The 27,689-nt window shown below is 38.8% G+C and overlaps 1 protein-coding gene and 1 long non-coding RNA gene across 2 annotated transcripts in view; one reads left to right on the plus strand and one right to left on the minus strand.

Moving 5' to 3' along the window:
• Positions 1 to 27,689, plus strand: part of WDR49 (WD repeat domain 49) — a 135,250-nt gene that overhangs the window by 39,175 nt on the left and 68,386 nt on the right. Inside the window, exons 6-8 of the mRNA XM_070403635.1 lie at positions 5,020 to 5,187; positions 6,856 to 7,004; positions 20,853 to 21,086. Of these exons, the coding sequence (XP_070259736.1) occupies positions 5,020 to 5,187; positions 6,856 to 7,004; positions 20,853 to 21,086 (551 nt within the window). The remainder of the gene's footprint in view (positions 1 to 5,019; positions 5,188 to 6,855; positions 7,005 to 20,852; positions 21,087 to 27,689) is intronic.
• LOC139002270 (uncharacterized) lies at positions 2,832 to 21,527 on the minus strand. Its single transcript, XR_011470134.1, has 3 exons — positions 21,364 to 21,527; positions 9,766 to 9,850; positions 2,832 to 3,055 (listed from the first exon to the last, which is right to left on the minus strand). It is a non-coding gene; the product is annotated as an uncharacterized lncRNA (long non-coding RNA).

The following is a 27,689-nucleotide window of genomic DNA, read 5'->3' on the forward strand; positions in this document are numbered from 1 at the left end:
CAAAGAGGTAGGCCCCGCCCACCCATCCAGGGCTTCTTGGTGGATTGCCCCAAAGAGGTAGGCAGGAGCCGGGGGAGGCCTGTGAACCCCTGGGCCGGGTTGCGGCAGAGGCCTGTGGACCTCTGGGTGCCTGCGGACCCCTGGCTGGGCCCGTGGTGGAGGGGCCTCTCTGCACACCTGTGGACCCCCGGGATGCGAGCCTTATGTCTCCGGGCCAGTGCAGGGGGCGAGGATGCAGCCTGCGTGGTCGTTACATGACGGCATCCCGACCAATTTGCATATTATCTTATTATTAGATAGATATATATTCCCTATGCTGTACTTTACATCCCTATGACTATTCTGTAACAACCAATTTGTACTTATTAATCCCTTCACCTTTTTCACCCACCCTCACCCCCCTTCCATCTGGCAACTATCAAAATGTTCTCTGTATCTATGAGTCTGTGTTATGTTTTTTAGCAGAAATTAATTTTTTTCCTCTATAAATCCCCAAACTCAGCAAGAATATTAAAAGCAAATAATTTATTTTTAATCAACTCATCCCATTCCCTAGCCTGATATTTTAAAAAGATCATAACCTATCATTTCCCTTTCTATCTTTAAGAAGGAGGAAAACATTTTCATCTATCAGATAATTTGATTTTAAGGAAATGGCTTTACTCTCACCTTTCACTCAGGCATTCTCAGGAGGTCTGGCATTCTACAATTTAATCAGAAACAAGTTCTCTCTTGCTTTAGAAATACAGTGTGAATTGTTGAGTCTCCAATATATAACACTACACACAGGCCCATAAATGTCACTTGGTTACCTGCAGATTCAAATCTTAAAGCTATACTTTGAATACCTGAGCAGAATGTACTTTTTTTTATATCCTCAAAGCTGAAGATGATACTTGGATATATTGTGGGAACATGTGACAAAGTAATTTTCTCGGTAGAAATAACTTACTTTGATTATACCATAGTGATATATTAGGGAAGTTCAATGAATTTGAAGACATACTAGTAGTATTTGGTTTATATTTTAGATCTTATAATATTGCTTCACTGAGCCAAGTTACAATAACCCTAAGGATTTTTTCTAAACAAAGGAAATATTTTCAGTGAAGTTGCTTCCTAATGAGAATAATTGTCATCAGATTTTATACTGTTGGTACTTCTAGTAAAGTAGCAATAGTGGTGTTAGCAGGTGATCAGGGACCTCCATGCTCCTATAATTAATACTCCCCAGTGAGGCTCAAAGGACGCATCTTCATAGGAACTGATCACTTCTGCATCCTCGTCTTCCTTTCTCTCTTCCTCCCTTCCTTCTTTGCTTCTTTTTACTTTCTTTCTCCCTCTCTTTGTTCCCCTTCTTTTTCCTTTTCTTTTTTTAGAAGGAAAGACAGTAGATCAGTGGTTCTCAACCTTCCTAATGCCGCGACCCTTTAATACATTCCTTATGTTGTGGTGACCCCCAATTTCATTGTTACAAATTGAACATAATTAAAGCATAATGATTAATCACAAAAACAATATGTAATTATATATGTGTTTTCCGATGGTCTTAGGCGACCCCTGTGAAAGGGCCGTTCAACCCCCAAAGGGGTCGCGACCCACAGGTTGAGAACCGCTGCAGTAGATGCAAGAAAAGGATAAAGAGAGAACAAAGAGGACATAAAAATACTGTTCCTAGGGGGTAAGTGACAAGATCAGGAAAGAGAAGACTCAAGATAAAGTGGGGGCTTGGTCTGGGATTGAGAGTATGGGGGACATAAATGTAGTTGGTAATGAAAACAACCTCAGATCTGCATGCATGTGGCAGTGTGGCTTTGTGGGAAAGAATGATGCAGTAATGCAAAACAGAGAGGCCAAACCAAACAGGAGTGGGTTCAATCTCATTTCTACCTCCAATTAGCTGCCTTCCCTTGGGTGAACTGGCTTTGGACTGTCTATTTCCTCATCATAATCTACCTGCTGAAGATGATCGCAGGATGAAAGCACCTGGCATGATGCCTAGTACAGGGGAGACATACAATAAACTATCCTAATAATTATTACAAAGAATCTGTAGGCTGAGGGAAATTGCATAATGGGAGATGAGCAAGAAATAAACCATCCAGGCTCATTCCAGGCAGAGTGGAGAAGTAGACCATTTTGGTCTTGAGTGGTGCTTCAGGCTTCATGACACACTTCTCGGTGAATTATTCTGTGTGCCTAGTGCTCAGTGAGGCAGCTCTGCTTTGGTTCCCCTTCTGAGAGTCTCCTTTGTGCCACCCCAGTCCTTCCCTTTTCTTAGACATTGTGCCCTGGCATTGATTAGGAGAACCTAGCATCAAAGGCCAGTTAAACTCATTTAAGGAAGTAGAAGCTATAAAAAAGGAGCCCAACATTAGAATTGGTAAACATGAGGCTGAACATCAGTAATTGAAATTTTAAGAATCACTTGAGAAAGCCAGTGAAGTGTTTCAACAACCCACAATTACCTTGTAGCTGGAGGCTCATCACCTGAGTTCTTCCGATCTACCATGGTGGGCTTCGTGAGTGAAGGTGGAGAGGTTCCTAAAATCCTGGTGTTTCATATGAAATGTTACGTGCATATCCATCTTTCTGGTGGAGAGGGTATATAACTTTCATCCGACTTCCAAAGGGACATTTGGCCTCCTAAATTTTAGGAGCTATGAAGTAATTCTCTGTAGTATAAAATAATGTCAATACTCTGTAGAATGTATTATGGTGTTTACTACTTAACGTGTGGTGCTTAGCAAGCATTAGCAGTAACAACGGGGGGTTTGATAGAAATGCAGAATCTTAGGTTTACTGAATGACAAGCTGCATTTTTACACCGATCTGATCCCCCGGTGACTCATATTGAAATTTCAGAAGCTCTGCTCCAGTGGTAGGAGATCATGCTCTGCATTCTGAATTTGTACTTTAGCTCTGCCAAATGTTATGTAACATTAAACTGTACCAAAGTCAGAGTCAGAATACTTGGGCTCCAGTGCAGAGTCTGACAACCATCAGTTGCTGACTGGCCAAATCATTGAACGCACCGGGGTCTCCATTGCTTCATCTGTAAAATAAAGTAGATTAGTCCTGTTTCAGCTCTAAATTCTGGAGTTTACCTTGCTCCCCATACATGTGCTTTATCACCACTTCTCATCGATTGAAATGACATCCTTTTGTCAACACTCACCAAATGTCTTCTAAACCCCAAAGCCCACACTGTTACGTTCTTTTTTGAACTTGTATTATACTTTCTGTACCACTCCATTGATCGCTTTATTAGTTTTTTCTAGTTTTTGATTTACATCTTTTATCCCAAGCTTGGGGGCATCCAGACAGTGTACTTCTTCTCTTATTAATTTTGTCGTAACACAGAACACATAGTGGATGCCAATAAATCTTTGAAGATTGGATGCCATATTTTGAGACACATTGAATACTCTCAATCTCATTAATTTATTTTTAAATTGGTCATGTTAAGCCATATACTTCATAATGAGATAAATATGAAATATATTAAATTAAGCTATTTACATAATGTAATATAGGTTCTTAAATGAATAAATTCTAGTTGTTATTAACTCAATAGAAGGTTAGAGGGAAAGAAAGGTATTGAGTTATCCTGCCTCTCAAAATTTTCTTGCCTTTAGCAATTAAATATATATATATATTTAATTGCCATGTCTAGCATTACCAACAATACAAAACCAATACTGTGGTGCTCACTTGGAAAAATAAAAATTTTAAAAAATCTTAAAATGACAGAGGGCATAAGACTCCTATGTTAAAGACAAAAGGATATTATTACAGCATAGCAAGCAACATTGGCATCAGCATTATTTGTGTCAGTTCCCCTTGCTAGCAAGTCCCACAGCAGCAAAGTATGGTCCCAGGTGAATACTTGCACATGCAGTGGGCTGTGTTACAGGAAAGATACCCCAAGCTTAGAGAAGCTGAATCATTTTTACTGAACTCAATGCATGCCTGCCTTTCATTCCAGAGAAACACATTATTTTTCTTATTCTGGGTAGTAAGTTTGTGTACATTTTGCTGCAAAGAGAGACACCAAATCTACATTTCAAGGTTTTTTCCTAAGCAAATGTCTTTGAAAAGATGGTCTGTAACAAAAAGAGTCAGTGATTAGTTTCAAAAGAAGTGCAGTGCATTGAGAACTGTTTTCCAGCAGTCTCACTCTTGATTCTATATAATATAGAGATCAAGACTATTTCTAAGGGCCATTCTATTAAAACAACTTTCTTCAAGCTGTGCAAAGTTACAACATCCTTCTTTGTCCTGAGGCAGGAATTTGATTTTGAGGTCAAATCAGAAATCCTTCAACTCTGGGCACAAATCATTGAGCAAAATGTATAAGCGAATGTCATGAGGGCAGCCGTAGTTGGAATTTGGGAAAAGATCTTTGATTTTGGAGCCTGAGTCTGAAAGAATGGAAAGGTTCTCCTGACCGAAGAGTCCTCCCTTTCCTTGCTTGGGAAATAGGCTTTTGCTCCAAATTTTCTGGCACTGGGTCACGAGGAAGGCAAGAATAGCCATTTTACCCAAGTCTCTAGCTGTGTTTGTGAGTCTTCGCAGGGAATTGAGCCCTGGCCGTCTCACTCTCAAACATTCTAGACCAGGCACAGCTTAAATAAGCCATGGTTTGGGCATGAGCTGGAACTCTGAGAGAAGCAGATGGCTGTTAAGCTCCTGTTTGCCTGCCTCAGACCCAGGAGGAAGAACCCAGGAATTTGAGCAATTACTCATCTTCGATCCCCAGAATTCCATATAATTAGAGTGATTAATATTTTTTCCTGCCATGTCTTCCAATTAAAACATTCAAGGTAGCCTTAGGTTGGGTAAAAAGTTTAAATGCAGACCTTGTTGTAACTTTCCACTGTGAGTTCTTTAATGGGAGGTCGGTGGAGGAGTAATCTGAGTTTAATTTTTAACTTTACATATTAAAATGGTTCTATTTTGTTCATGTCCTATGAGAAATCAATTAAATATTATTTTCCTTTTTTTTTTAAATACCAGTTACTTACAATGCCTCTTTAGATGCCATCATTTCCAGCACAACCAACAGTACAAACACTGTGGTGCTGGCTTGGAGAGAAAAACCAAAAAAGCATCTTCAAATGACATCTTTCAACATTGCCCAGGGCATTCATGCTTTTGATTACCACTCTCGGCTCAATTTAATTGGTACGTAAAATAAATTATGATAACTACGGGGGCCTCACAGATAGTCTGGGTGCCTATTTGTATGCACGAAGCCTCTTCACCTAGTTGCTTTATTGCCAGAGAGACCAACTTGAGAAGCTTACATTTTATTGCCTGAGAATGTCTGATAATGATGCATTATAATGCACGGTGTACATGAGCTACACTGGGGTGAACATATGAGGAAGTGCCCAATGCTTTAATGAGTGTTTTTATTAGCACTGGTAGGGTAGTAAAGTGATACACAGAAAGAAGACAGTATGTGCATTGTCTGAGATTCTACCATCATTCTAACACCTCCAAAAGTTTAACCCCCCAAATACATCATTTTCCTTGCTACCCATGCCCCCACCCACATACACACATGAGTTTCAAAATGTAGAACATTTTTGCCTTTCAGAATACAACCACTAATGGTTTTTGAAATATTTCAGGTTATCCTAGCTGTAGTTTATTAAAGGAGAGTTTTTCTTTTGATATACAAGAACATATTTTAGCTATGGAAATAAGCTATAAAGGTTTTCAGGCATTAACTGTTTAAATATATAGACATTTGAAAGCTGATAATTTGGTATGTATGATATTAGATCAAACATTATAAAAAAGTGAGGCACTATTGAAAAATTAATAAGGTAGTTACAGAGAATGACCATATATGGTTTACAGAAGGGATCATTTTAATCCTCATTCAATAACTATCATTCATATGAAGAGTACTGATAGACTTTTAGGTACTGAGTATGAATTTAGGTACTGAGTCCCTACATTTCCAACAATAATAGCTGACAACTATAGTAAAATATACTCAGAATATGAATTCAGGAATCTGCCAACATTAAACTTTCAAGGAATATTGTTGATTTATTAGAGAATGCTAGAGGGGTTGGTGAATTGACTTTGGAAGGACTCAAATATCAGGCATTTCATTGATTGATTGATTGATTGATTGCTTAGGTCAACCCCTTTCCACTGGTCACTATTTTGTACCTGGCACAGTGCTGACAAAATTAGGGTGAATAAGCCAGCTCCAGCTGGCCCTCTCTGAGGGCACAACAAAGAATGCTATTCTGGTTTCTCCATAGACCCAAAGAAGCACTGTGGTCCCTGCTCCTGACACGCTCCCTCAGTACAGCCAATTTATGTAAAAAAAAAATACCTTGTTCTCTCAACTAAACAAGTAAAAAATCTATTTGTGCTTCTTGTTTGCTTGGAAATAATCATTTAGATGGCAGTGAAAATAATTTATTTCTTTATAGTTTTTTAACTCATTTGGAAACTTTGAATATTGCTTAGTTCTTACTCCTGGGATAACTAATATGACTATGTTCCTAAGCTGTGTTGGCTGGAGGGTGGAAATATAAGGACTAGAAAGCAGGATTTTGTCCCCACCTGTTCGAGCTACTGGCTGCGTCCTAAATGGTACTGTGTTGGCCTTTCACCTCATGAGCACCCCTCCCCCCTTGTTCCCTTGGTTTCAGCTATTTGTATGATAGAGCTCATGCCCCATGAACCTGAGCTGTTGGGCAATGACAAGATTTTCCATCTTTTTGAGACTGGCACTTGTCTACAGATATAAGATACATTCATTTCAAAAAGAAAATGCAGGCTATTAATGTATTAAAAACACTTTTTCTTTCTGATTCTGATTAGCAACTGCTGGCATTAACAACAAAGTGTGCCTTTGGAACCCCTATGTGGTCTCTAAGCCAGTCGGTGTTCTCTGGGGTCACTCCACCAGTGTAATAGCTGTCCAATTCTTTGCTGCAAGAAAACAACTTTTCAGCTTCTCCAAAGATAAAGTAAGTAACTGTGCATTTATGTGATTCTGCTTCCCCAGTTCTACTCAAATCTATCATTGATACTCAATTACTTTAAGAGATGGTTTAGATTTTAAAATATACTGGCTAACTACTATGTCTTTGAAAATTTACATTTGCAAAATATACTGGTGTTCATGTAACAACAGTCCCAGGTAGTGGGACAAAGTATTTCATAAAAATTTTTAAAAATTATATACTCATGAATTTAATTCATATTATTGAGCTCTTAATAGGTCATATCTTAAGAGTTTCAAGAGTTCTCACTAATTCAATGGAAGAAAAACAGAAATGGGGATGAGAAAATGCTACTTTGGTAAGACACAGCCGCTTAGCTGTTGTTGCTTCAGTATTGAAGACTCAATAAGTAAGAAATTAAAGTTAATCTGAAGAATGTCAAGTACATTAAGAACATTTAAATTAAGTATATCAGTTCATTTCTATTTGATATTGATGGGATATTTTAAATATGATGGAAAAACATAGCACTGGAACCAGATAGTCCCTGTTGAATTCTGACCACATTATTTACTACTTATCTCCCCTCAGGAAAACTTCTTAATCTCTAAGAATCCATCATTTGTTCCTCTGTAAAATTTCCACTTTACACAATGCATGACTTCTAGATCCAGTTAATATGTACAGATTTCAAGACACCTGGTTGGGAAGCAATAGGTTTTGGGGGGCAGCTTCTGAGACTCTTCCAGTGAATCTAACCTTTTTATTCTAAAGTGCTATGTAAAAACCAGAAGTTCATCTTCAGCTCCTAACCTCACCCCACCCATAAGTCCTGCCAAATGAGCATATTTTACTGTGATCCTATCACATAAATCCTCTCCCTTTCCTTTAAGCTTTGCCAATCAACTGCTAATTCCTGCCACCGTTCAAATTCCAAATCTCAAATTCCAAATCTCATATTCCTTTGTAGTATTCTCTAAATACTACAAAGCTTTACTAACATATCTCCCCACTTTAAGATGGGTCTGACTTCACTCTCCCCTCCGTTAAGAACATTTCTACAACCCTCATGTTTTCCCTTGGTCTAACCATCAATTCTAAAATGCTCGCTCTCGTATGTAAAGCCCTCCCCCAATCTACTTTACTTCCTGCTTTCCTCTTCCATTCATTTAAGGCTCCAGCCACATCAACCTCCTGGCTGCTTTCACTGTGCTGCCTCATGGCTTTGCAGGCTGCTCTTCCTTCTGCCTTCAGTCCCCTCTCCTCTATGACCAATTGGCAAATTCCTAGTTGTCCTGGAAGTTTCAGACTTTTTGGAGTCCTTCATGCACACCTAGGTGTTTCCCTGCACTCCCTTCGCACCTGTGTCCCTCATTAGAGTCTGTGTCATGTTGAACTGAAAGAGTTATTTGCTTTCTTAAGCAGGGTCAGGATCTTTTTTCCTTGTATGTATTCTATCTCAGTGCTTGGCACCTTGTAGTGTTTGGTCCATGAGCAGTTGTTGACAGCTTGAAGGGAAGACACATTATTGTGAATCGGAAGTACCAAAGAAACTCAGAGTGAAACCTGGTTTTGATGCCCTACCCAGATTTAGTTTTTATTTTTTTTGAAATCGTTTAGCACTTTGTTCTAACTTTCATTATTGAATTTAAGACAAATTGTCTTGTATACTGAAGGTTGTATGTGTACATATTGTATTCTAGAGGAAAAGATTACTTGTGGAGTTGATTTTCGTGTTTCCCAGGAACTTTCACACATTAATACACATTAAACACATGTTAAATACATAATATATAAAATAGTGTAATTGTCAATTAACTGATAGAATTTGTGAAGTTAGGGGCTAAGTCTACTTTTGGATTGTGCCATGTATATAGAGGTCCTCAATTTTTGAGTAAATAATAAATTTATTTATTAGGTAAATTGAAAATATCTATCAAACATAAATATAAATTAAATACCAGATATTTTATCATTACAGAGTTCTCTGAAAGGTTTGATAAGTTTAAAGGCAAGTGAAAAAAAATGTCCTAAGAGTCAGAATTGATTGTGTACAGCTATTATCAATGTAAAGACTACCTGGCCTCTTTCAAAGCACTTTTATCTTTCTATTTTTGCTGGGACTTCTAAAAGCATTACATTATAATTAAGCTTGTCATGCTGTCTTTCACATTAGTCTGAATCCATTTTCCTTTGATAAATGCATGATAATCACAGTCTTTATGTCTTCACAACAAACAACAGGGCTTTCTGCTCTCAGGGGAAGCCTCTGCTTTATTGCCATACAATTATTTTGGGTATTTTATAGACTGGGGATAAGTTAGGAAACAGGGAAAATGAAAGGAAGCATCCTTTTTTAAAAAGAGCGTTTGAGTGAACCATGTTTTGGTCAATGAATTGCTAAATTAGAGGATTTTCAGAGCAAAGTAAGGTAGATCGAACTAATTTCCTCCAAAAATGATCTGAGACCAGTTCTCTTTTGGAAGACTGCTCTACTGCCACTTTCCAGTGCTGAATAAGCAGTAAGTTTATCCCCATAGAACTTGGTAGCATACTAAATAATTGTCCAAGTGCATTTTGTTTTGGATTCCAAACTGCCTCATAAAATTGCAATCACAGTGGGCAAGGCCCTGCTGGAAGCCAGCAACTTGGTCATTTGATGGCGGAATCACCATGGGGAGTGAGAGGATTTTCAGCCCAAGGGTTGATATTCCAACCAGTGAACCTGATTAGGCTTTTCTATTGTTCTTAACCCTTCTCTCCTGGGTTACTAATCCTCACTTACCCGCCAGAAGCAGATCACGCTGTAACTTAATCCTTTGTTTGAGGTTCTGATTTTGCCCAGGGCCTGGTGTGTCTGTATTGCAGTCCTAAGGTTGGGAAGGAAAATACAAAGTTAGACTTCTGTGTTGGTGCCTCCATCTCACCTGTTTGTCTTCCTTTTCCTTCTGTATCACACCCCTCCCCCAACCTCAACTTCCCTCTATTTACCCAGGAATAATCATTTTCATTTTGTCTTAATTATGTAAGTACATGAGTGAATACCCTCCCATAAAATTACATATGAAGAACCATGTAATAAAAAAGAGTATATTCTTCCTGCTAACTTCCCTTTCAAATCAATTCCTCTCTCCCTAAATAGCTATTAACAGTCGATGTGTGTATTCTCATATTGTGTTATTATGACTTAATATATTCTATTATTGTGTATGATACATTTATCATATATTATTATATATATCATTCTATGTGTGTGTACAAATACACATATTTTTTTTATTTTTCTGGTAAATAGTATCACAGGAATCATATTTTTCTGCAACTTGCTTTTCTCTAAATAATCTCTCCTAGAGATCTTCCCATGTGAGTATACATAGATCAAATTTTTACCTGCTACATAGTAATTTATAGTATGGATGGCCATAACTTAATTGTTTAATCAACTATGTATAAAAAGGACATTGTTTCTATTTTTTTTAACTTTATAAACCAACTATCACACACACACACACACACACACACACACACACACACCATTAAAACCTCATAAGTAAATTTCTTTGTGATAAGTTTCTAGAAGTTATGCTATTGGGTCAACAGAAATGCACTTCTTAAAGAATTTTTATAAATATCGGTGATTTCAACTAAGAAATGTTGCACTAATTGGAATACTCATTCGAGGTGTATAAAGATCCCAGTTTCCCTAAGCTCTTATCAATAGTCGATACCATTGATTTGTTCTTCTTTTTGTGAATCTGATGATAAAACATTAGGATAAATTTTTTTTCAAATATTTATTGGCCATTTAAATTTCTTGGTTTTTTTGTGTGTATTATCTGATCATGTCTTTTATCTTATTAGCTAGACTTTGTCTTTTTCTCATTGATTTGTGTGAAAAATATTTTGGTTATTCTTTATTTATAAGATGCAAATATGTCTTTCATGCTTATATCTTTTACCCTTGCTTATATCATTTTTCTCATTAAAATATTTTTAATTTTTATAAAATTGAGTCTTAAGAAATTATTTTCTTTATGGCTAGGGATTGTGTATCTAGCTTAGGAATGCCTCTCACACCTATACCTATAAAAATTCTCTGTTTTATTTTCTACTAATACTTTCTATGCTGTAGAATTTTTTTGCACTTAACTTTGTTGTTTATTTTTGTGTGAAGTTTTTATTTTCTACAAATGGATATCCAAGATTATTTTTTAAATAATTTCTCTCTCATTGGTTTGGAATGCTATTAATTTCATCATTTGAAGTACTGTATATGCATGAATTTGTTTCTAGATGCTTTATTTGTTCCATCAGTTTACATGTCTTTTCCTACACTAACTTACCACTGTTTAACTAGCATAGCTTTACTGTACATTTTGATACATGGTAGGGCAACTCCTACTTTTTATGTTTTTCTTTTTTTAATTTTAACTATTGTCTGGCATTTTATTCTCCCAAGTAAATTTTAGGATCAATATTTATGTTCCATAAAAACCATATTAGTATTTGAATTGGAACTTCATTGAGTTTGATATTTTGACATCTTTAAAATATTGAGAAAGCACATCCTGTACTTACCCACTATTCATTCTTTTAACTGTTTTTCAGAAAAAAATTATGCACAAATTTGTTTCCTATTCTTTGTTTAGGTTTTCCCTCCATATTTTAGAAAACACCCTTATCATATATATTCTTAACTTTAAAAGGGGTGTTTCTAATGGGGTGTGCCCAGTCTCATTATAACCCATACACTGAGTTTTTAATTTTATCATCATTTCTTAAAAATAATTTCAAAACTGCTTGGCAATTGTGAATAGTCTTTCATTGTTCATTTTTTGGAATTTTGACTTTTAGCTTTTTAATTTCATATTAGTATTTTACATCCTTATCTGATAATTTCAATGCCTGGAGTTCTTGGTGATTCAAAAGCTGGGAGTTGCTATTCTGGTGATTCTCCGTCAGGGTGACTTCTTACCTTTTATATTTGGTTATCTTCTGTATATATATATATATATATGTTTTTACTGATTTTTAGAGAGAGGAAAGGGAGAGGGATAGAGAGATAGAAACATCGAAGAGAGAGAAACGTCATCAATTGGCTGCCTCCTGCACACTCCCTACTGGGGATCAAGCCTGCAACCTGGCCATGTGCCCTGACCAGGAACGGACCTGGTGATCTTTTGGTTCATGGCTCAATGCTCAACCACTGAGCGACACCGGCCGGGCTGCTTATCTTTTATTGTTACTTTGTTCTTTGCTGTTGCTAAACTATGGGCATTCTGAGGAACTAAATGGAAGATGCTTTGCTCCAGAGGAGATTTATATTGTTTTTGATAGTGGAAATGAGGAAAACTCTGTCCTGAGGCTACTGCATTCTCCTTTTCCATCATCCTGTTTAATTGAACAGTCTCTTGCCTCAGTGCCCCATCTTGCTGCTGGTCCAAGGTGTAGGCGCCTGATTGTCGTCTCTGCTTTTGTGCCTACCGTTCGCTGTCTCCATCTTGAGTTTGTTTCATTTCATCTCTTTCTTCTTTTAGAACAGTGGAGCTTGTCCCCATTCCCTGAAGGCCCAGCAAGGCAGCAGTTATGTTTTATTCAGAGTTGTGTTTCTTTGAAGCAGGAAGGCCCCCTACAGAAACCTACTCTGCAGTCATACTTGAACCAGAGTTCCTTTGTTCTACCTGTTTTTTAATTTATTTCCTTCAAAGCTGTGGTTAGTATAAATTTTAAGAGCTTAAAAAAGAAACTTCAAGTGTTAAAATTTACTTTGTAAAATAAAAGAGGAACTGTGATCTTTGAAAAGCAAAGTTAGAAATCTTTTTAAAGACAAGCAAAAATTTTGTTTTTCCCCCCAGTATTGTGTGAGTAATGAGAATGGAAAAATCAATTTCATTGAAAATGTAAAATTCCCCCAATGAACTTTTATTCTAAGAAAGAAAGCACCTAAAATGAAATGTTGACATTAGTTAGATGTATTGCCAAATTTGAACTGGGAAATCAATGCGATTTCTGCAGAACAATACATAGTGTTAGAAAACATTTTGAGTTTTTCAATGTCAATGTCAGAATCCACAAACAAATACATCATAAAAATCTGAGTCCTACAGCTGTATGTCTTCTCTCATTTTTGTTAAAAAGAATGAAAAAAAAAGAGAGAAGAATAATGGTTATGGTAACAATTTGAAAATGAATAGCACAAGAGAAGATTTTAAGTTGTGATTAATATTTTATTTGACTTCAGTATTGGAAAAATAGTGAAAATATTTTTTAAAGGACGATTTGTTATTTGACTTTAAGATAAAAATGTTAGCTGAGGCATCTTGCCAGCATATATCATGTCAAACAAAATTGCCTTTAACTAGTCACTAACTATGCTTTTGTGGATTATCCAAAGGCTCAAATTCTAAATAAATGGACTTGTTAATACATAAAGGTGTATTCAGGAAAACCAATGCTCTTACTTCCTGTTATCCATTATCTGCACGTAGGCTATCCATTTCTGTAGATTACCCCTGGAAACCTGAGCTGCTGCACTGTTGTTCTCAAAATCCCCTAGTGATATATATTCTCTCCTTTTTATTGTCATTTTATATCCATTTCCTGCAGAATGGCAGGAGTTAGTAGTAAATGTTTGATGACTCCATAGAGTCATCTGAGTCTGTCTTCTACTTTCCCCTCACTCTTATATTATTACTAGAGGCCTGGTGCATGAAATCCGTGCACGGGGGGGGGGGGGTGTCCCTCAGCCTGGCCTGTTCCCTCTCGCAGTCCAGGACCCCTTGCTCTTTACCACCCACCTGCTGGCTGCTCCTTACCGCTCGGCTTGCTGCTCCTTAGAGCTGCTGCAGGGGTGGGAGAGGCTCTCGCCACTGCTGCTGCACTCGCCAGCAGTGGGCCTGGCTTCTGGCTGAGGGGCACTCCCCCTGTGGGGCAGCCCCTGCGTTGAGCATCTGCCTCTAGTGGTCAGTGAGCATCATAGCTACCGGTCCTTCTGGTTGTTCAGTTGAAACGGTCGCTTAGGCTTTTATTATATAGATAGTCTCAGTAAGCCTATGTGAGATGACTCTGTCCATCTCTGGCCAGGAGCAGGGAGGGGTTCTTCAGCAGAACGAGACTAAGAACACGGTGATGTCCATTTCTTTAGTCCAGTTTTCCTGACACACCTCCTTGAGTTTGTTAGAATTATTATTATTTTTGAATCTTTAGATAATGGGCTGGGCAATTTCAGTACATTCTAGACTAAATTGGCAAAACTTCAGAGCTGGCAGGGACCGTTTGGTAAATGGTGAGAGGTAACATCACATAGCCAAGTTGAAAAACCTGAGTAGTTTAAAACTAGGATCTGGGTGTTTGGAGTCTCAATAAACTGGTTTCTAGTTCTAGTTCATATAAGTAATACAATATTTGCTTTCATAATCCTGCATTATTAAACAGCTAGTAGATGAAAAAAGATAAAGATTAAAAAGAAAAAAGTCATCATTCTTATGTGAATAGCTAAATTTTACCTTGATATAAAAGCATAAGCTTAGATACTTATTCTTCCTAATATAAAATAGAGATGAAATAGAGAGACTTCAAATATGGCATTTTCAGGACTTCACTTAGTAAGTCTGGACAAACACCACAAGTTCTTAGTTATTATGCTATAACTAGAAATAGTATAGTTTAGTTGAAAATTTGTGAAAAATATTAAACACACACACAATTATTTAACTGTAATTTTTAAACTTAGGTCTTTGTCAATTTATTCATTTTTACTCCTAAGAATAAAGAAAACTTCCTTAGGATATCTGGAATAGAAATTGACATTAAATATTGTCCTTTCTAAGCTAGGGACTCATTCTTTTCCAAAAGTCAACTTGAACGTAAAAGAAGAGATTCACAAACATTAACTAGATATTTAAGTGACATTTTGTCAAAGGACTGGATTAATAAAATCCATTAATGCAAGATTTTTTTTCATGATTAAAAGGATATAGACTAATTAAGAAAGAAGGGAAGTACAGTTATCTGGTTTAAAGCCAAGCCACATAATATTACTGATTAAGCTGAGAGTAAGGTTTCTCGTTCAAGGAGATTAGCATTGACCTGAAAACCAAGTAGAGAAGTTAAGGTATACTACAAAGGAAATACTTAGGAAATTAAAAAAGAAATACTAATGCCTGATCCCCATGCTCAGAGATTATAATATAATTGGCCTGGGAAAAGGGCACATGCATAGGCAATTTCTAAAGCACCTTGGGTGTTTCTGATGTCAAGATTAAGAACCACTGGTACTGAGTGTGGTTGAAAACTTATTGGGGGGGCACATATCATGAGGTGATTTCTAGGAAAATGCTGGAACACTGTTATATACATTGATGGAAGCTTTGTTGCTTTGATTCTCAGCAGAGAGAAAAATTAAAGAATTAAAGACAAGGTGGTCTTGGTAGGATCATTAATTGAGGGAGTTCTCCAGTTAAAGGGAAATCAAAACAATAATATTTATTTTGAGAAAAACTAATGAATATACACAATCTGATAAAAATATCGCTAATAGCAAGAAGTAACTCATCATAGACTAGAGAGGTTATTGATCATCTATTTAAGATTTTTATTTAATTTATATGACTAAATGTCAACAAAATATTAAAAGCCAATATAAATTACTTGAACAACACAGTGAAAATGAATCTGGGGGAACTACAGTCCATTAATACTGTTGAGTTATTGTTAATCTATACTCAACTATGCCTCAGATAATTATTCTGACATGAAGTTAATTTTTATATTTTAGAACAGGGTTCATACTAAATAAGACAGAATTTTGGACAATGAAGGCAAGACTATCATAAGTAATATGAGTGTTTGAGAATGACCTAGATATGTCTAATCCTATGGCTTTAACATTCTAAAAATAGTTTATCAATTCTATTTATATTTAGGACACATTAAACTCTATTTGCAAGTCTTGCTTCTTGTAGAATCTATATTTCTGAGGATAAACATTTTCTGAAGAGCTACCAGAATATTTTAAATAAAAATAATTTAGTAATTTTTAAGAATCAGAATGAGTTATTTAATAAAAAAATCCTGCCAAGAAAACCCAACTTACTTTATATTTATACAGGGTGGGACAAAAGTAGGTTTACAGTTGCGAGTAACTAAAATATAAGAGTCTATTTTTGTATTATTACTTATTAATTATTGTATTATTTTCAATATGAACAATTATAAACCTACTTTTTTTGTCCTACCCTGTATATTCTCAGAGGAAGAAGAATTGGCAATGATGTTTAAGGATTGATTAGGTCTGTTTAAGTTTGTTATAAGTGTTGGTAGATGGAGGGGTTACCGTATACCTCAAGCATAATTATTTCTGCAAGATATTTGAAAAATTCTCATAAATATCATTGTAGAGTGTATGAAATCTGTAATTAGTTGAATAACCATGTAGAAGTGAGGCAAGTTCTTTTTTTTTATGGGAGTGCTATATTCTTGGACTTGTCCTAGACAAGTCCAAGAATATAGCTGTATAAAAATATAGTTATTAGGTGAGCTACAACCTTCAATAAATTTAAGTAGTATATTTATTGAACCTCTACTATGTCCCATGGGATATGTGAACAAATTAAGAAGAAATTATCAATATAATTGAATTATGATCCAAATTATATTGTCACATTGTAACTCTGAATCAAGACTAGGAAAAATGCTATTTTTAGCTTAAGATACCAGATTTTTGAAGATAGGATGGTAGACATCTCATTTGATTATTTGTTCATCATAATAAAATCTAGCATTTTACTTGATTAGGATCTCAAGGTAAGTGAAATGCATGATGGAGTAATTTAATCAGCTAATGAAAAAAATAGGCTGCTTTAGAGAAGTCATAGTAACTGTAAGGGTGGTGAGAGCCGCCTGCAATATTAACTCAATTCTGAGCACATTGCTTAAAACAAATTCTTGAGGATCCTAAGGTGTTCATCTTATGTATCTGTGAGTCAAGAGGTAGTTTTAAATCTATAGTGCATTAATTAATGTCTAAGTACATTTTTTAAATTATGATAACCAATAGGATTGAAGAATAAAATGTTTAGATTGAGAGAAATGGGAAGAGAAAGAGAGAAAAGGAATGTTAATAACTCCTCTTTTTTCAGAGGAGAGAGTCATTTGATATGTGAGTGATGCGAATATGCTACCTATACACGCACACACATATGCATACTGTCATTATCTGGTGTCATGGAGAAAACCAGACCCCCAAAAAGATAAAGAAGGCTGTCTCAGAGGAGTGTTACTTGAGGTTGAGAGGCCTGGGCTGGGAAAAATAGTCTGTCAGTGCCATTGGATTTTATACCATCGCCATATCCTACTTTGGTTTTTAAAAGTAGAGAGAGTCTGGATGACCATCCTCCCCTGGAGAGAAAGTGGAACAAAGACAAAGTGGGAGAATAGAGAGGCTGCCAGGGTGGAGTGCGATCTGAACACTGATAACGTGGTGGTTGAAGGAACTGGGATCATTTAGCCCAGATAAGAGGCAGAAGGAGAGGTGTATGCAGATGGGAGAAAAGAGGGCAGGCTGGAATCAGGAGCTAGAGGAGGACACCTTTGGTGGACATATTTAGTAATTATTGCAGAAATTCCTATCCTGTGATTCCTGGGATCTGTATGGGAGGTGTGTGTATCCATGTACTCCCAAAGTGACATGGAAAGTTGTATCCTTTCATGAGTATATGCATTTAGGGGGAGGGGTCCAACTGCTTTTTCAACAGATTTTTTTTTCAAAGGAGTTTACAATTTATTTTTATTTTTATTTGTTGGGGGTGGGGGTGGGTGGTGTGGTGGTGGCGGGGTGGTGAGGAGTTTACAATTTAAAATAGGTTAAGAACGATAAGACTGCCTTCCTTATGGAATAATAAACACTTATCTAAACAGAGACCATTTTTATTTGTTTGTTTAAAAATATTTTTATTGATTTCAGAGAGGGAGTGGGAGATAGACATCAATGATGATAATCATTGATTGGCTGCCTCCTGCACGCTCCACACTGGGGATCAAACCCACAACCTGGGCATGTGCCCTGACCTGGAATTGAACTGTGACCTCCTGGTTCATAGGTCGATGCTCAACCATAGCCATGCCAGTCAGACCAGAGACCATTTTTAATAGATGGTAATCTTCCCATTGGATAAAAGTGTTATTTGGAAGAACCTTTTTCATTCCTAGGTTCTAATATTTACACAATGAAAAATAATAAAGTAAATCTATAATAATAAAAGCATAATATGCAAATTGATTCAATGACCAAACAGCAGAATGACCTTCCGGATGACCATCTGATGACCATGCTGGCGCCATATCAGCCAAGGCGGGTGCAATACAATTGGTCGGGGGGCCCTGCCATCACCCCACAATCACCACACAGAGGGAGGCCCAGGCCACCCTCTGCATAGCAATCACCCCGACAAAAGAAGCCCAGACCAGCCAAGTGATCACACCCCATGCCTGTCACCTGCAGAGGGAGGTGACTAGTGGCAGGGGAGGGGGGGGGGGGCAGACCCACACAGATGGCAAGCAGTGGTAGCCGAGGGGGCTGGGCCAGCTGCTGACAGCAGGGGGAAGGTAAGCCCCAATAGGCCCTGATCGCTGGCCAGCCCTAGGGACCCTACCTGAGGGCTCCCAGATTTCGAGAGGGCGCAGGCCGGGCTGAGGGACCCCTCCCCATACATGAATTTCGTGCACCGGGCCTCTAGTGTAATAATAAAAAAACAATTATTGAACACATTCCATGCTGGTTGTCATGCTAAATACTTGACATGGGCTCTCATTTAATCCTCATAGCCTCAGATGAGGGAGGCACATCAAAAACTCAGAGACAAAGATACTTGCTGGAGGTCACCCTATGTAAGGGACAGAGCCAAGGTTAGAACCCAAGAGGTCTGGCCCTAGAGCTGGTCTGCTAGTCCCCTTTGGATGGGTTTCTCATTGTCTTCATTCGGACTCAGTTTATGTCACTTGCCTGTATTAGTTCTCACCACAACTCATAGTGGCAACACTTGTACCTGCAAAGCTACTCTTTGTGTTTTTTTTTTATTTTTTCCTGTGTTAGTCTTGTTCTATCTGCACATTATCTTTGTGTTATGACTGTGCTTGAGTAAGAGTCTAATATTTATGGATTATTTGAACTTGATATTGAAAGGACCTGAAAGGAATTTTAGAGACAGGACAGGGAGTTTTGGGGAATAAAGAGGGTCCATGGAAGAGGAATGCATATATGGGGGCATTTTTGGGGGGAGACACTAAAATGCTTATCTTACTTGTACAGAGGATAGAGAAATGCCACAGGATGAGGGGGGAGGAAGACATACATTCACAGAGCATAAAGAAAAGTCACAAGAAGAGGGAAACATTTTCATACGCCGTGGTTCTCAACCTTCCTAATGCCGCGACCCTTTAATACAGTTCCTCATGTTGTGGTGACCCCAATTTCATTGTTACAAATTGAACATAATTAAAGCATAGTGATTAATCACAAGAACAATATGTAATTATATGTGTGTTTTCCGATGGTCTTAGGCGACCCCTGTGAAAGGGTCGTTCGACTCCCAAAGGGGTCGCAACCCACAGGTTGAGAACCGCTGGTGGAGGAATGTTGCAAGATAAGGGGAGAGGGTGAGGGCACCATGTGGGCTTTGAGCTTTGAAACTGATACTATGTAGCAGAGTGACCAATGAGGGTCCTAAATTGAGGAAGGGTCCAATTAGAAAGGCTCAGATTCAGACAGAAAACTACAGCATATATAAACCAGAGACAAAGAGACATGAGACAGATTTTAGATTTTTGGATTTAGATTTTTTTCCATTAGAGAGAAAGCAGACTTTTTCCTTTTGGGTGCCCCTTCCCAGGGGTCCCTTGTGGGGACACCCCTGCCCAGATGGAGTTTGTATATGCTTCCAATAAACTTCCACGTTTTTATTAAAGAAAGCTGTTAGTCCACGAATTTATCCTTCATCTTTTGTCAGAGGACCCATTCGAAGAAGTCTGCAACCAGAACCCAACATTTCAATGTCATTTAAGAGAGAGAGGGAGAGAGAGAAGAAGAAGAAGAAGAAGAAGAAGAAGAAGAAGAAGAAGAAGAAGAAGAAGAAGAAGAAGAAGAAGAAGAAAGGGAGGGAAGGAGAGAGAGAGATTATTAGTTTTCTATTGCTACTGTGACAAATCACCTCAGACTTGGCTTGAAACAATACAAAATTATTTTGTGTTCTGTAAGTTAGAATTCTAGCATGGGTCTCACTGGGCTAAAATCAAGATATTAGCACGGCTGTCCTTCTTTCAGGAGGCCCTGGGGGAGAATGCTTCATTGCCATTTCCAGCTTCCTTGGCTGGGGGCTCCCTTCCCCACCTTCAAAGCCAGCAGCAGTAGGTTGAGTCCTTATTACATTCCATCACTGGGATCTCCCTGTGATTATATTGGGCTCACCCGAGTCATCAAGGATAAGCTTTCCATTTCAATGCCTTGATTTATCACATCTGCGAAATCCCCTTTCCTGTGTTAGATAGCATCGTCACACATTCCAGGGATAAGACAGGGACATCCCTGAGGATCATTCTGAGGGACATCTCTGCCTACCACAGTCACCTGCTAAATACCAGGCACCGTTCCAGGGACCAGGACAAAACACAACCCCTTCCCTAGAGGAGATGATTGCAGCTGATGCAGTATTTAGATGGATGAGGGAAGAACATCATGTGCTTTGACAGAAGTGTGATCAACTATAACACTCTGGAGAGAACAACCACCTGCGGTCGAGGATGAAGCAGAAAAAAATGTGGCTCAAGAATTAGAAGTGTTCTTGACTTTTTCTTATGACTTTATCACCTTCCATCCAGGTTTTGAGACTCTGGGATATTCAGCACCAGCTGTCCATCCAGAGGATAGCGTGTTCTTTCCCCCAAAGCCAGGACTTCAGATGCCTCTTCCACTTTGATGAAGCCCACGGTCGACTTTTCATCTCATGGAATCACCAGCTGGCAGTGTTGGCCATGGAGCGGGAAGCCAGCACGAGGGTGAAAAGCCACAGGAGCGCCGTCACCTGTGTTCTTTACCATTCGGTCTTGAGGCAGGTAAGGGTGCTGTTCTTTCACCCTCCCAACGCGGCTCCGTATCCGGAGGCTATTTCCTTAATTCCATCTAAGGTCACTGAGGATGAATATTGAAAAAACAAAAACAAAAAACGTGGCAAGGAATTTAATAGGCATGTGCTTTTCTGCAACACTGTGTGTTCAGGTGGGTTTGAAGATGGTTTCATTTTCAGCCAGTGACCACAGCAGCACTGACAGAATTATAAGGAGTGACAATACTCCAGCTCACACAAACACATCATTACAAGATCGAACTTACCTTTGTTATCTGCTGGCTTGGGCCTCGATGGCAAATGCAGGTAAACCTGGCTGGAGAATTTTCCTTTATGAACACCATCTTCCTGTATCCCCATGGAAAGCTCTGAAATATGCATGCAATGTAATTAGCAGGGATCCATTTTGCCGGCATATTTTACACCAGAGGCTCGCAGTGGCAGCCCGGAATGTATTCATAATAAAATGATTCAGTTAAATGCGGTGCCACTTGCTATGCAGCTTGAGTGTTGTTTGTCTCCCCACCACTTTAATGACGCTCTGCAGCCTTTGCTCATGGGAGTGCTACCTGCATGTCAATGACCAAGCCGGCTCCCCTGGGCAGAGCCTTCTCAGTGGGCAGGAGGGGCAGGCCTGGGGGTATTGGGGAGGGAGCGGGCACCCATCTCCTGCCAGGATCACTTCAGGCCCTATTGTAACAGCACAGCAGGAGCCCAGTACCCAGCTTTGGGCCAATTAAACAAGAACTCCAGCTCATTCTTTCCTTCCCTCCGCAGAAGCCTCTGCAGTCAGGCAGACAGGAGTAGTTCAGATCTTGTGCAGGGGGCGGGAAGCTCTTTGTTAGTAATGAGCAGTGTGTCATGTCACTACTTCAAACATTCTGTTTCCTGGTTATTCTAGGAGATAAAAATCGCTTACGCGACAATCCATTTTGAATTCCATCTGGGGGAAATGTTCCCCCGTAAATGTTTTACTGAACTTTATGAAGGCAACCGGTTAATTCGGCTCCCTGGTGGCCGCTGAGCGATGTATTTGTTTCCAGGAGAACATTATGCTAATTGAGATCTGCAAAGTTAAACCGCGAGGCTTGTGCTTAGACGCTAAGATCCTGCATTGCCTGGCCTTGAGATGAGCCGTATTCCCTGAGGAATTCAGGAAATGGGACCCAAAGGAGTTCTGGAATTTTCTACTTGGGACAGGAGATAAAGCCAAGATAACAAATATATGCGAGTTTTAGGCAAGGATAGAATATGCGCATGTGGTATATGATGTAGGGAGAATCACTGTACAATTCCGTGTGTACACCTCTTTATTTTCACTGTTAATCGCATAAATAATTAAAAGCATTGATACATATATAAAGCACATAGAGCTGTGTACCACATACATAAGTGCTTTCTATTAGCTGCTAAGCTATAAAGAAACACTTTTGTGCTGTATTCCATTTTTTAATTATGAAAATGTATTGGCAGTCAAGAAAAAGAAAACAATATCACCCACAGTCCCATAAACCAGTGATATTTGTCACTTCAGAGTAATTAGACAAAGCAAATAAAACAGTTTTGAAGAAATACCAGGAGCCAGGACTGAGGGAGACTCTATTTATTTCAGAGAGGAAGGGAGAGAGAGATAGAAACATCAATGATGAGAGAGAATCATTGATTGGCTGCCTCCTGCACGCCCCCTACTAGGGATCGAGTCCCTAACTCAGGCATGTGCCCTTGACTGGAATGAACTCTGGACCCTTCAATCCACAGGCAGAGGATCTATCCACTGAGCCAAACCAGGTAGGGCAAGACTCAGTCTTTAAGGGCAGGTCCAGGGTGTCTTCCTGGTGCTCATTGCTTGGTAGGTCCTCACGCAGGACTGTGGAATAAAAACAGGAAGCAGCCAGGTGACCAACTCACAAGGCAACAGTGGAGCTGAGGGTAAAGAAGTAGAGGTAAGAGCTACCCATGGAAAGTGGTCAGTTCCGCCCGGGGCTGGGGAGGTGGCATTTCAGCAGAGCCCTGAAAGCCAGAGTGGAATCTTTAAGCGGAGAAGGAAGTAGCTCCAGACAGAAACCGCAAAGCGAGCACCTGCCAAGTGCCTTGAGCACTCACAGTGCATTTACAGGAGGGGATCATGCTGGCGCGGCTGGTTGGGGAGCACTTGGCAGATGTTGGCCTTGACGCAGTAAAGGGAGCTTAGAGGCAGATGGTAAAGGTCATTCACCGGCCATACCAGTCTGGTTTTGGAGAAAATTATTGCTTAAACCTGGGGTTAAAACACTAATTGTCAGCGTGATCTCGGACCCCAGGGGACTCAGATCCTTTCAGGGAATCAGGGAGATCAAAACTATTTTAATCATAATTTTAACTTGTTTTTTGTTTTTTACTCTCATTGTGTCATCAGTGTATAGAGGAGTTTTCTAGAAGCTAGGTGATGAGCGATGATATCATTGCTCTGAGTCCAAAGGAATGTGTGCTTCTTATTGTTGTGTTTTAATAAATTCTTAGTGTAAATTTCTAATGTAAATTATCTATCTATCTGTCTATCATCATCTATCTATTTCTTCCATATAAATAAAAGTTATTTGAATTCTTCAATAATTTTAAGAGTATAAAGGGACCTTAAGACCACAAGTTTTGAGACACTTTGGGTTAGAGAAATCAGAGTTGAAATGTTGGGCAGATTACTTACCATGTCTAAGCTTCAGTTTATTCACTTTTGAAAATGTGTGTGTGTGTGTGTGTGTGTGTGTGTGTGTGCAGATGCGCTTGTGGGTCACAGACATAACAGTAGCAGCACGTATCTCTCCTGCATCCCTGTTTATGGCCTCCTTTCAGAAGCAGTTCCTTCCTCCCGGCAGCCAGCTCACAAGCTCCCCCATACCTCTCAGGTGGAGCGTTCAAGCTTTATCACACCTCTTTTGTTTGTTAATGTCTCCTTATTCGTTCATCTTTATTTACCTAGGCATCATGTGAAAGCAGATGTTAGGAAGAGTTAGAAGATGGATTGGGCTTTGTCCCTACCCTGCTTATCTTCAGGAACATCCCTTGAGGGGAGGAAGTTGTCCTCTCCATTCTCAGCCATTGCCATTCCTGCTCATAAACATTCAGGTATAGGGGTCCTCTAAGCTCCCTGAGTCTCCAGGGACAGCCCTGGCCACGCTTATCTCGCCCCTCTCAGAGCACTGGTCACATCTGGAGTTGTTTTCCAGTTAAACACTTAGCTCAACTCTCATTTTTCTCTCCTCCTATGTTTTTGGAATAAGGGAAAGATCCTTGTCTTCCACTTCTGTATTTTCCAAGAACGCCTAACATTCTTCTGAGCACCGAATGGATGCTCAGTTGCTAAATTATTGCCATTTCTCATCCCAAATTCAAAAGGAACCCATACTTTTTCAGTCCACTGACCCTTGATCTTTGGTTTTCTGGTTTTAAGCCTCTGTTGAGGACTTTCCGTTTGTCTGAAATTAATGGCAAACCTTTCTTCTGTTGTCATTTCAGCATAGAGCTGACATGTTAGTGTTACTTAATTCTATTTGACTCCGGTGGAGATTTAACATAATCCCTCTATAAAAGCAACTTGGCACATTTCTGTGACTTTTCTTTATCTTCCTGACTTTTGGCACCCTGGCATCCCCAATCTAAGGAAGGGATGGGGAGCCGTGCAAAGCCTCTTACAGAGAGCGGCGTGCTTTGTCACACCCTGCGAAGATTGCCCTCACAGCTGGCGGCAGAACAAGTTGGGACAGCGTGAGGGAGTCCCTGGAATGTGCAATTTTAAAAGCATCAAAGTCACTCAGTATCCTGGAGGTAGTTCTAATACACTGTCTTTGCAGTGAGCTCTTAAATGAAGCTTTAAGAAAAACACCCAAGGATTTTAGGAACCTTTAAAAATGTATTTGTAGCTATAAACAGGAATAGATAAAGTTTCAGAGTTATCCCTGTGGCGCTCATCCTAATGATGTGGGCTAATGTGTTTCTGTAAAATAGGTAATGTTTCTGTTGGTTTTACACCTAGGACACACGTAGGGTCAGGCTAGACATTCAGGTGTCATCAAATCTTAACAGACAATACATTACATAGTTTCGTTTTTGAAAAACATTACATGCTTATTATAAGATGTTGAAACAATGCAACAAAGCTCAAATAAGGAGCTAAATATCATCAGGTTCTAAATATCGCTCTGTGCATAGACTATTTTGCATAAATATTCTGTAACCTACTTTTTTATTTTATAATAGGTTGAAATGTATTTCCCTGTTCCCAAATGTAGATCTAGTTCATCATTTTTAAAAGGCAGTACATATCCCACTGTAGGTATGTATCATCATTTACTGATCTATTTGCCTTGATGAGAATTTCGCTATTACGATTTTTTTTTTGTACATAACTATATTCACACTCAGGACTTGATCTCTCTCGGGTAAAATCTTAGGAATGACTTTCTAGCTTAAAAGATATGCATAGTATATAATTTGGTATACAAATTGCCTCCCTTAATTTTACCATTTTATCCAGTCTCCAAGAGTAAACATATTAATCACATCCATGGTTACATAAAGAAACTTGTCAGACAATGCTGCTGGCTGCGTCCAGCAGGCCTCCTGAGACCCTGAGTGGGTTTCATAATCCAACACGGGAGGTTGGGTTTGGAAATTTGAAGACTCGACCTTCTTTACCTCATCCAGAGCGGTACTGTTTCTTGAAGACAACTCTCGCACTATCACAAGAAACATCATTCCTGAAAATGACCCTTGGGTGTTATTTTTTGGTACCAGTGCCTCTCCTGTCCTCTTTTCTATGCACCATTATTTTGGGGAATTGAGATTTTTGAGAATCTAAACAATTCAATTTGTAGTTCCCTTGGTAATTATAAAATGTGAGAAAAGGGAGGCTGACAAATGTAAGGGAAATTTATCTCCATCTTACAAGACATTAACCTCTGTGGTGCTTGTATTTAGGGCAAGATCGATGCGTTTCTCTTTTGAACAGAACTGGATGAACACTAATGGAAACCTTCTCTCTGCCTGCCTTCTAGCTGGGCTCCAAGTGACCTCCATTCTGTTAGCTTGGCTTTTCTTCACTAGCCGGCTTAAGGCTTTACTTGGTTTCATGTCAATCCTGAGCCTATGATGTCTAATTACTAGCTGGAGACAGGCGAAGTAAGTACCCTAGTCTTAAGGTTACACCAAACCATACACACACACACATACATACACACACATGTTAATTTAAATGTGATTAGTTTGGAAGGAATAACACATTTCAGTGTTACAACACTCAAAAGAACAATAGGATATACCGTGAAAGTTTCCTCTCATTCCTGTTGTCTACCTACCAGGTTTCCCAGTTTCCCTCCTAGGAGGCAACCAGTTCTATGACTTCAATGAGGCCCCTGCAAGGGCTTTTCTATTCATACACAAGTATATATATATATATATATACACACACACACACATAGCCTCTGGATGATTGCTCAGTGGTTAGAGCAGCAGCCAGAGGACCATAGGGTCTCTGGTTCGATTCCCAGTCAAGGGCATGTATCTTGATTGAAGGTTTGATCCCTGACCCTGATCAAGATGCCTGAGGGAGGCAACCAAATCATTGTTTCTCTCATATCGATGTTTCTCTCTCTCTCTCTCTCTCTCTCTCTCTCTCTTTCTTACCTCCTTCCTTTCTCTCTCGCTAAAAATCAATGGGAAAAAATATCATCAGGTGAGGATTAAAATTTTTTAAAATAGACATGTAATTATTAATTTTAAGAACATAGTGTTTTAAATGCTGTTTACACAAATGGTAGCTTATTATATGCACAGAAACATTGCTCTGTACATTGATTTTTCACTAATGCTACAGCTTAAAGATCATTTCATCACATTACCTAGAGAGCATGCTCTTTCTTTTTCACAGCTCTATGCTACTCCATTACGTGGGTCTACCAAACTTTTCATTAATCAGTTCTTATAGGCATTGATGGTAATTCTGATATTTTTCTATTTCAAGTAATGTAGTAGTTTTAACCTTGAGCATACAAATTTTAGCACAAGTGAGGGTATATCTGTGTAATCAATTCCTAGAACTGGTCAGAAACTATTTATGTCAGAAACCTTGATAGATACTGTCAAATGTTCACCAAAAAAGCTGCATTAAATCTATCAGCAGGATAGAAGAGGACCCTGCCCTCAGCCTATCTCATCCTCATAGTCTCAGCTTTTTAAAAGACATTATTTTTTTAAAGAGCACTTTTAGGTTCACAGCAAAATTGAGAAGGTACAGAAATGTCCCGATCCCTCTGTCCTCCCTCATGCACAGTCTCTCCTGTTACCCACATTCTCCACATTTGTTACAACTGATGAACTTGTATTGACCCATCCTTATCACTAAATGTAACCACAGTATACATCAGGGTTCACTCCTGGTGTAATGCATTCTGTGAGTTTAGACACATGTATAATAGCATGTATCTACCATTATAATATCACATAGAGTCATTTCACTGCCCTAAAAATCTTCTATGCTCCACCGTGTCGTCCCACCCTCCTTCCCTAAACCCTGGCAACCGCTGAGATTTTTACTGTCTACATAGTTTTGCCTTTTTCA

The sequence above is a fragment of the Myotis yumanensis genome, unplaced genomic scaffold (genome assembly GCF_028538775.1).
Source record: "Myotis yumanensis isolate MYYU_CA2020_CCGP unplaced genomic scaffold, mMyoYum1.0.hap1 SCAF_2, whole genome shotgun sequence".
NCBI classification, from domain to species: domain Eukaryota; kingdom Metazoa; phylum Chordata; class Mammalia; order Chiroptera; family Vespertilionidae; genus Myotis; species Myotis yumanensis.